General features: G+C 44.3%; 1 protein-coding gene and 1 long non-coding RNA gene across 2 annotated transcripts; both read left to right on the top strand.

Annotated features, from left to right (window-relative positions):
• Positions 1–200: 200 nt before the first annotated feature.
• Positions 201–7719, top strand: LOC123180704 (MAR-binding filament-like protein 1). The gene is made up of 3 exons (XM_044592817.1): positions 201–801; positions 4730–4935; positions 5713–7719. The coding sequence occupies exons 1-3, from the start codon at positions 534–536 to the stop codon at positions 7471–7473; spliced, it is 2235 nt and encodes a 744-aa protein (XP_044448752.1). The 5' UTR covers positions 201–533; the 3' UTR covers positions 7474–7719.
• On the top strand, positions 808–4614 carry LOC123180705 (uncharacterized). Its single transcript, XR_006491203.1, has 2 exons — positions 808–4411; positions 4509–4614. It is a non-coding gene; the product is annotated as an uncharacterized lncRNA (long non-coding RNA).
• Positions 7720–10103: the final 2384 nt, after the last annotated feature.

Raw genomic sequence — 10103 nt, 5'->3', positions numbered from 1 at the left:
TAACTTTACGATACAGTCTAACCCCTCTAATTCAATAATTTTGGTTCATATAATCTATGTTTCTGTGATACCGATAGTTAAGATTCTATAGCGGCGATCCTATCATCAAAACTCTGGTCCGATAATTCTGACAACCTTGCTCACGCCTCACCTCAGACATAAAATTAGCCCTAGTGTAGGCTATCTGCAGGGAGGACAGAGGATGTAGAAGATGAATCTTTATCCTAATCTATACGCAGGCGACGAGATATCCGTCTATCAGAGATGCTCTAATGTTTCGGTAGCGCAGTATACCACTCCTCTGAACCGGAGCCTCTTCATCCTCCTTCCCCTTCGCTTCCCTTCATCCTCCTTCCACTTCGCTTCCGCGCGACGCCACCACGCAGCATTTTCCGCTGCTGCCGTTAAAATGAAGTAAAATGAGCGTTGTTATTACTCCACCACCTCCTATAGTGAGCGGAAGGGACCAAGCAGCGAGAGCTGAAGGGATTTGGGGGATTAGCCTAGGGTTTTAGGGTGGCCGAGGCGACGGCATGGGCTACCACCACCTCCTCGTCGTCTCGCCGCCGGCGCAGCCGCCGCCGTCGCGGCGGCGCCTCTCCCTACTCTCCCGCTCGCCGCGGGGGGCCGTCACAGCCGCTGCCTCGCCCGATGCCGCCCGCTCCTCGTCGGTGGTGGCATCGTCGGCGGCCACGCGAAGGAGGGCCGTGCTCCTGGTCGGGATCTCCGTGCTCCCGCTCCTGCGCCTCCGTGACGCGGCGACCTCCGCCGCGCAGCCCTCAGCGGTCGATCTCGTCACTGGTGAGTAGGGCTCTGCTCAGCGTGGGGATGATCTATGAGATTCTTAGTTTGAAATCTGATGCGGATCTCCTAAAAAGAACTGATGCAAATGTTTCTTGAACACATAACCCTGGAGGTCGGAACCTTGGAGATTTTCTGAAACTTTAGTCCGAAGCCTGCAAATGGCTAGCCGGCTAGGCTAATCATCGCCCTGAGGAAGTCAAAACCTTGTATGCGAATGGGCACCCTGCATGTTCTAAACCATCCCTGTTACGAAATAGTTTGGCCAAATCACTCGGCGGCGATAGTGCTGACTTACACTCATAAGAGTGTTTTTCTTATGTTCAGTTTTGTTAAATGTTATTTGTGCAACATTGAATGCGGTATGCTGCTTCCACAATAAAATGTATGCTCTGCTATCCATTCCATGTCAAATACTCCCTCTGTCCAGAATTATTTTAGTTCTGTGACAAGTAATTCTGGATGGAGGGAGTGGTAGTTTTGGAAAATGCCAATTGAATTGGCATGAACTAAGCATTTCTGCATCAGAAAGAGCATTTGTCCTTGTTCTAACTAGCTGATACCCGCGCGGCGTGCCTTCGTTAGTAGGACCTTGTGTTGTTTTCCGTATAATTTGTGAACTTTTACGTGTTTATATATCTTTTGTTTGATTCAGCCTTTTCTTTGTTTCTATTGATATGTTGTTTACTTCCTTTTTAGGGGGGATTTTGTTTACTAGTTGTATGAATTGTGGGAAATAGTATTGTATCAAGTTTATTGCTTTATCCAAATTACACTGTCCACAGAGAAGAGAAAAACAAAATCACACCCACCTGAATGATACCTATGCTCAGCAGTGATTCGAGGCAGAGCATCCAAAAGTCAAAGCGACAAAAATGTGGACATCAGCAAGGGGTAAAATAAGACTTGCAGATCCAGTAAATATTAATTCCAAATGTATTGATGTTCAGCCTATCCAAGCAAAGTCATGATGCTCATATGCGTGTGTAGTGCACAATACATGTTTCAGAATGGAAGGATTTCCCTGTCTAGCCAGTGAACACCGAGGACTTAACCCAACATTTACACTATTGGTTATGACATCAATGGCAGGCAAAATCTCACTACAGCAACAGAAAGAAACTAGATTTGGTGAGGTCTTAATAGAAGTGGTTATGCATTTTAAACAGAGAGGAACTGTTATTACGACATGAAGGTCTAAATCTGTATATCTGACAAGGATAGTTAGGATTTTTTTTATGGCAAGCACAACCACAATAGCAAGCTCCTTATCCTGCAATCTCATAATATTTGCTGTGACACAAAAAAGGTTCAAAGTTGCAATAGAAGGCCAAAAGGAAACATTGAAATAGGAAGCCTCACCAAATATAATGTATAAGGTAATGTGTACTGCTTGATTAGCTATGTGCCTGTGGCATTCCTGTAGATGTAATAGGTGTAGTTATTACATTGCAAAATGGTCAAATTATCAAAATAATTATTTGAACCTATACACAGCAAAATAAGTGGTGAATATGTTAATCCACATGTACACATTAGTAGCTAGTGCATGACACAAGACCAAGCTGATCCTACTTCAGTAGCTAGTGTATGATACAAAGTCAACCATGGTACTACAAAGCTAAACCTACAGAAGCTTTTTAGCGATGCATAACCTGAATACTAATATCAACATTATGCTCACTTCATTAGCTGTAGCTTGATGTCTCAGGCTCATCTTCAGCGAAGATAATGTCCATATGTCAGTGTATACATCAATTTAATTATGAATACAGTTTCATTATCCATGGCCATTCTAAATTTATGCTGCAACCTCTAAATTTATGCAGCAAGCCTTTTGATTTTTACATCAAGAGTTCATTATACCGGAAGGTCTGAACTCATATATGACAATTTCAAATTCATTACCCAGGGCCAATCTGGATTGTATGCGTTGCAAAACAACACCCCATGTCTTCAGACTACACATTACACCCGAACCTTCAATGAGTTCACATCAATTGACAATCAATTGCAAAAAAATTTGGAAGCAAAAATACATCATATGTAGCAATAGCAACAGGCAAATGTATAAAATTCTCACAGGATAGGAAAAAAAGGGGAATGGCACCAGGGCAGGAGGAGTCGGGCTTCAGTACCAGCGTCGTTGCCGGCGGCATACTGGAAGACCCTGATCTGGGAAGCTACACGCAGCAGGACAACTGGAGTAGGAGCATTGCGTGTACTGGGCTCTCTTAAAAACGAAGAAGAAAGCCAGACCGGGGCGGAGAGGCAGCTAGAGGAGGGCGGAGGCCATCAGGGGCCGACATGGGTAGGGATGGGTCGAGGCACCAAGGGAGGAGGCCTTGTGGAAGTCTGTACACGGCTACATCCATAGTTCATGTGTTCTTGTGGAAAGGACGACGTTGCGGGGGAGCCGCGCAGGTCAGGGAGTGGGAACCGGAGGCCGCGGCCGGCCAGCGAGCATAAGCAGAACCCCAGGCGCTCCTCTGGTAGGGCTACGGGCGCGGCGCCTGCGCCGGCCACGACGGAGGTCTGCTGACATGCACTGCCGTCTATGGGGCCTCTCGCTCGCTTCCTTCTTACTCTTCACTTTCGACCGACCGAGAGAGGGAGAGAGAGAGAGAGAGAGCTATTTGGAAGGGGAGTAGAGCCTGATCGAGAGATTCACGGCGCAAAAAAAAAATTGAGAGGCAGTCGTCGGCATCACAGGACCACCTCTGCTCTTCCCCGTCTCTTTCTCTCCTCCACGACTTCTCCTTTTCCTCGTCTCCGGCTCGGGCCACTGCTTGCTGTCTCCCATACCGCCGTTCACCACCGATGTCGGCGCCTGGTACACAGCAGGGATGGGATGTTTGCCGTTGCCATCCATGTGGGCAAGAGCAGCGGAGTAGGCAGATGGGGGAGGTGTGGTGGCGCACGCGGGGGACTTAGGTAGTGGCGGCTCGCCCCAGCCGTCAACATTGAGCAGGAGAAGAGGTCAGCCAACCCCACTTGAGGCATCCGTGCGCAGGATGCCATCCACAACGCTGTGGCGATGGACATGGGGGCGGAAGTGGGGTGGCGGTGGTGTAGCTGGGAAGAAGCAGGTGCGGCGGTTGGGGAGGAACGGGGCAATGGTGGAGCCATTTTATAAGCTCGTATAGCAGTGGGGCGGCGTGGATATGCCTGGAGAGAGAACCGGACACGTGAAGAGAATCGAGAGGAGGTTAGAAACCGACTAAAGTATCTGCATCAAGTGAAGCGGAGGACGTGCGTCCAAAGTCATGGTTGGCAGCAAGATGCACACACAGGTTGTACCCCTCCTGGTCCCCAGAATTACACATGTCCTCTCTTAATTCAGCCAGAGGCCAAAAAAAAACCTCCCAAAAAAGGAGAAAAAAGGATTCATACGGGTGATTGAGAATTACCTTGTATGGGAATGAGTATGGGACATTTAATTAAGCAGGTTGATCTGTGCTTTCATGCATTCACTTATGGGACGGTGTATCTGTAAAGCTAGGGAGAAAAATAGCCTTATTAAGTCCTAGCTTGATGTGATGAGTGCACAAAACCAGGAGTTACTCAAGCCTCTGGGAATGTCTTATTACGTCCTGCGTTCTGGTGTGAGGTACATTGACTAAAAAAACAAAGGCACTCCTATTTGTGTTTTATTGATGATGCCACTTTTGAATTGATTAATGATATGATTGTTTCACATGTTTTAGTGTGGTCACGTCTCTTTGGGAGAGCATTTAATTTTTTCAAGGTTATAAAGTAGCATGGCATTGGCCATTTGAGAAGCAGAGCAACAAACGCCAAGTTTGTCCATATGTACCCACTCTTTTTCATGCCAATATGATTTGCCCATTATTAGTTAGTTTCCTTATGTTATACTACCTGACTATGAGTTGATAAGCCTGATAAATTTATGGCATTGTTCTTACAGATAAAATGGACATTCAGATGTCTGAGGAAATGCAGCCTGAAGAAACTAGGGCTGGACCACCTCAGCCTGAGGTGAAAAGGCCATCTCCAGGGAATCCACTTGCTAGTCTTCTGAATGCAATTGCAGTTATTGCTTCTGGGCTTCTGGCTGGGCTTCTTGGTACTACTCAACGTGAAAAGAAGGCCTTGCAGTCAGTCATCTCATCTGTATGCCATCTACAAACCTTTGGTCACCATCTCATCTGCATCGCCACCATCCTAATCTTAAATACACGTTAATAGAAAATGTTAACTAACCTGTTAGCTCGAATATCAGTACGCTACATACCCAATTAAATGCTTCTGCTGCTGCTGCAAAGTAGCGCAGTAGCACACATCACTTTAATGGCAAATTTGGTGTCTATCCTGCATTCATGGTATTCAGTTTCATTTAGCATTTGACATGTAAGTCCTGATGCATGCTTAAATGTCAGACATGACTTACAGTTAATCATCCTTTCTTAATTATTTTGCTCAGGATCTGTTGTCCGACAAATGTTTCAAATATATCTGTTGTAAGTTACCTTTTTTGTGTGTGCCTGAATTTGATTCAGCATCTATGGTATGCATGCCTTGATAAGCTTCATCATCTTGAGACTCATTCCAGGTTTAAGGCTTTCAGTAATTGTTTAGAAATCCCAGCAAATGAAATATATACTATATGTTTACTTTGCTGATGTTCTATTCTTTGCCATGGGCCTTAATACTATGCACCTACTACTTTCACAGGGATGTTTCTGAATGCATATTTTCCTGCCCCTTTGTCTTGGTTGTTAACATGACCTGGATATATTTGATAAACCAAGATGAGTTTCTTTAGATATACTAGAATGGCTTTCACAGTGCAGAGATTATGTGTCAAAAACTTTCTTGAAATTCTATGTCTACGTACATTGAATTCGTAAAGGACTATGAACTAACAAATCTGATGTTCTATTTCCCCAGATGGAGATCAAATTGGCTGAAGATGAGGCAGCGATGTCTTTGCTTAGAGAGAACTATGAGAAAAGGCTATTGGACGAACAAGTGGCACAGAAGAAACAAGCTAGGATGTTCCAGGACGAGGAAGCTTCTCTTCTTGATCAATTGGCTTCAACGAAGAGAACTGTAAAAAATTTAAATGAGGAAGTTATGAAGGAGAAGGAGCTAGTTGAACAGCTTAAACATGAAATACATGATCTTGAGATTAGCATTGCACAAGCAGAGGAAGACAAACATGCGTTTGAAGAAAATTTGAGGGACAAGTTGGAAACACTTGATATTTTACATGGCAAGGTAAATCTGCTTAGCCAAGATGTAAATGACAAGGAGGAAAACATTACAGAACTCAGTTCATCACTTTCAACCAAGGAAGGAGACTACCAGAGCCTGCACTTGATGTTTAATCAGACTAAAGAGAGCCTGGAACATGCAAATTCTAGAATGGAGCAACTGGAGAAGTATGTTTATGCAGTTAAAAATGATATAAAATCAAAGATATCCTCAATTGATTCATTGAATGAGGATGTCCAAACATTGTACAGAGCAAAGAGTGATGCCGAGGAAAAAATAAGCGAGTTAATGAAACAGTACACGGAATTGGAAGCTGCTTCTAAGATGAGGGCCTCTCGCGATTCTGAACTATTGTCCAATAAAGATGGTCAGCTCAATCAACTTGAAGAACGACTTTCTACTGCATTAAGTGACTCTAGTGAAGACAGAATTATAATTGCCGAGTTAAACAGTGAATTGGAAGCTAACAGAACAATGCTACTCAATGAAGTTGAGACCCGGAAAAAATTGTCGGATCTTGTTCAGTCCACTGAAGATGCACTTAAAGAATCCAGAAATGAGTTGTTCAAACTGTCCGAAGAGCTTAATGAAGTAAATATATCAAACCATGACTTGACAACCCAGATTTCAGAATTCACAAATGAGTCTAATGAAGTGAAACAGGCTCTGATTAAGAAAGTAGAAGAAGCGGAATCAGTTTGTAAAGCTCTTTCAGATGAATTGGCCTCAGTGAAGGAGATACATCAAAAGACACAAGAAGATCTTGAAGTCACCTCTAATCAATTGGTGTCTATTAAAGAAGTGCATGATGAACTTAGTAAAGAATTGCTGGATGCATATAAAAAGTTAGAGTCCACAACAGATGAGCTTGTTAGAGAACGAAGGATTAATGCTACTTTAAATAGGGAGCTTGAGGCATTGGTGAAACAATCGCAGGTGGAATCTGAAGCTAGAAGAGCTCTTCAAGCAGACTTGGATGAGGCCACTGTTTCACTAAATGAGGTGAATGAGAGTACATTATTTCTGTCTAATAAGCTTGATAGCACTGTTTCCAGGATTTCTGCTATTAAAGAAGAGAAAGAGGTTCTTTCAGCGGCTCTTTTGGAGCAAAAGAAAAGTACAGCCGAAGCTCAGAAAAATATGGTGGATGCTCAGCATCTTATTAAAAGGCTTGGGATGGAGAGAGAGAATAGTGAAATCAGGAGTACAAAGCTTGAAGAGGAGTTGGCCACAGCAAAAGGTGAGATGTTATATCTGAGGAGGCAGATTACTGCAAGTGGGTCACAGAATACAGATGTTTTGGAAGCAAGCCCAACACCAAATTTCAACCAATCTCCGGAAGATCGTGTTCCAAATACCAGTAGTACTGATGCTGTACCTCCTCGTTCTGCTAAGAAGATTTATAGGAGAAGAAAAGACAGACCATCAACATGAGCATTACCAGAACATGTGATCTAGGACCATCTATCTAGGACCATCAATCTTTCATTTGCTCTCATTTTAGCACTTTATGAGAAATGTTCTTATTTAACTTCCAACATTTGAAAGCTAGCATGTTAGACTACCCTATAGTAGCTCCAACTCTTTTTGTTGTAGCTCTAAAAGAAGACCCTTCTGGTTTCCATGATCCATATGCTAGATTGTGAGGGAATTGCAAATGTATGTTAATCTGTGTGCAAATGTGTTGTTGTCTGGAGTGCTTCATGAATTACTCCCTCCGTCCCAAAATTCTTGTCTTAATTTTGTCTAAATACGGATGTATCTAGTTACGTTTTAGCGTTAGATACATCCGTATCTAGACAAATCTAAGACAAGAATTTTGGGACGGAGGGAGTATAATATGGTGACTCTTGCTATCTTCTTACTAAAACACTCCAAACTGCACGTGCAATCTGCTTATCCATCATTACGTTAATTACGCTTATCCATCATTACGTTAATTACGTAGGCATGCTTCTATTCTGGTAGTACTGTTTACTTGTCTGTCTCATGTTCTGCTGATTCATAGTTAGTGTCGGTTATCCTTGACGGAATTAGGTATGTGTTTCTAAATTGTTAATGTCCCACTGTCCTTTTCCCTGATTACATGTTGCCATTTGTCAGGAATTTGCCATTTTAGTTCACAAGACTTCCTTTTGTATCTCTTCTTTGCCAACACTACAGTTAAAGGAGGGGGGGGGGGGGGGTACCTACTGCATATTCACAAGCAGTGATAGGGGAGATTTACAGAAGGCCCTCGGCCCTCAACATTGTGACACGGTAGGGATAATCTGAAGACTTGCCAGTAAAAATGACTTGTCTATTCTACTAGTATTGATGAGGATCTGAATAGTCCATCCCTGATTCCATGCGGCCATGGTGTCCTAATTATTGACAAATTGCATCTATAGTATTTTCACCAGAATGTTTAAATGTAGGACCGCCATAGATCTAACCACAGCTCTATGTTAGCATGTGCAACTATGGTTTGGGTTGAACACACCACGTTCAAGTGATTCTCGTGTTCCTTTGTTATCAGGACGCCTTTAGGTTGCACCCACTTTTGCTGACTTTATTGCAGCTGTACTTCCCAGTTTGCTCTCTTTGAAATGTCCAAATCTTCCACAATGAGCATTTGCGAGCACTACCCACTAGTTGCCATACAGACATATGGTACAAATAATATGCCCTTCCATAGCAGTCTGTCTGTGTGGAAGGAATCGAAGGATGCAGATCATTTGCTATCTTACCTGAGTTGTAACTAATGGTACCGCTCTCTGGATCACATGGGGCATATTGAAGCCGATGGCCAGGAGAGGAGATTCTGCAGAGTGGAACCCGGTGTGACCTGCGCGTGGACAGCGTGCGGCTGTGGCTGCACACATTTGGTGCTCGGCGCAGGATGTCTACGTGGGACGTGGATCGACGGCTGGGCGCTGCAGTGGCTGGCACATGTTGGGCTCGGGGAATTGCAGGGCGTGGCAGGCGTGACGTCTCCCGAGCGCAAGGTATGCTGCAGGTGGAGGGCTCTGCTAGTTCTCTGCTCTACTGCTTCGCTCGAGCGGCTTTGATCTTGATCGGGTGCGAGTTGGGTCTCTGATCTGGTTGTTGTTCCTCGTGATGCGGCGGTAGTAAAGATCACGGTTGTGGGCAACGGCTATGGCCGAGGGTCGGTGTAGTGGATCATCAGATCCCGCGGTCAGATCAGGGTGGAGAGCTCCTCTTTTTGGTCTTAATCGGAACCGGCGATGGTGGTGCTCATGGGTGCCGAAACCTTTCTTGTAAGCGTGGTTGTGAAGGTGTGCTCCTCCTTTGGTTTTGGAGGGAAACCTTAGATCCATTGGATCGGGTGATGGAGGTGTCTTCACGTCTTTCTTCTCCTTAAAGCTTGTCCATGTGGTTTGTTGAGGCGGCGGTTTTAGGGTGCTGATTTCTGTTTTGCAATGATGATAATGATGCGGAGAGGTGCTTCGAAAAAAAATGATGTGGAGAAGAGTTTGCCTCGCAGCTTGGGCTTCGGTAGTCGGTTTTGCCAGGCGTGTCCAAAGAGCTCTTTCATTTGCCCACCCCTAGCATTATGTCAAATGAGGCACAGCCCGCATCTTAGAGCATCTCCAATAGATGGTTCAAAATTTGGCGGTCCAAAACCGGAGATGTAAAATTTGGACCGCCAAAAAGTGCGTTTCGAAACTCCGAAAAAAGCTCAACTCCAACAGATGGTCTAAAATGATGGTCCAAATTTGCAACTCCAATAAATGGTCCAAAATGAAGATGAAAACGGCCGCGCGGCTGCTACCAACTACTGTTCAGCCGCGGTTTTGCATTGAAATAGCAACTAAAATTTGAAAATAAAGTGCATCATCATCATAGTTTCAATCAAAAGTGCATCACCATCATAGTATCAAATTCGTCTACCAAAAGAGCATCGTCTCAATCAAAGTTTTTCGCCCTAGAAATTAAAATGCACATGAATACACTCATTCGGGTCATCAACACCACCGATGTTGTGAACCGTGGTACGATCATCATCTCCATCACCGTCTTTGTCGACGTTCTCAACAAGCGGTGAACTCTCGTTGCCGTGA

Source organism: Triticum aestivum, chromosome 1D, assembly GCF_018294505.1.
Source record: "Triticum aestivum cultivar Chinese Spring chromosome 1D, IWGSC CS RefSeq v2.1, whole genome shotgun sequence".
Taxonomy (NCBI): Eukaryota; Viridiplantae; Streptophyta; class Magnoliopsida; order Poales; family Poaceae; genus Triticum; species Triticum aestivum.
The sequence above is the reverse complement of the archived record's forward strand: the minus strand, read 5'-3'. Positions and strand labels throughout refer to the sequence as shown.

What these genes read in the sequence shown, in the direction of transcription:
- LOC123180704 (XM_044592817.1), top strand. Translation starts at nt 534, where the DNA reads ATGGGCTACCACCACCTCCTCGTCGTCTCGCCGCCGGCGCAGCCGCCG. An exon ending in AGCGGTCGATCTCGTCACTG is followed by an intron (nt 802 to 4,729) that starts GTGAGTAGGGCT and finishes TTGTTCTTACAG; the next exon opens with ATAAAATGGACATTCAGATG. An exon ending in TGCAGTCAGTCATCTCATCT is followed by an intron (nt 4,936 to 5,712) that starts GTATGCCATCTA and finishes CTATTTCCCCAG; the next exon opens with ATGGAGATCAAATTGGCTGA.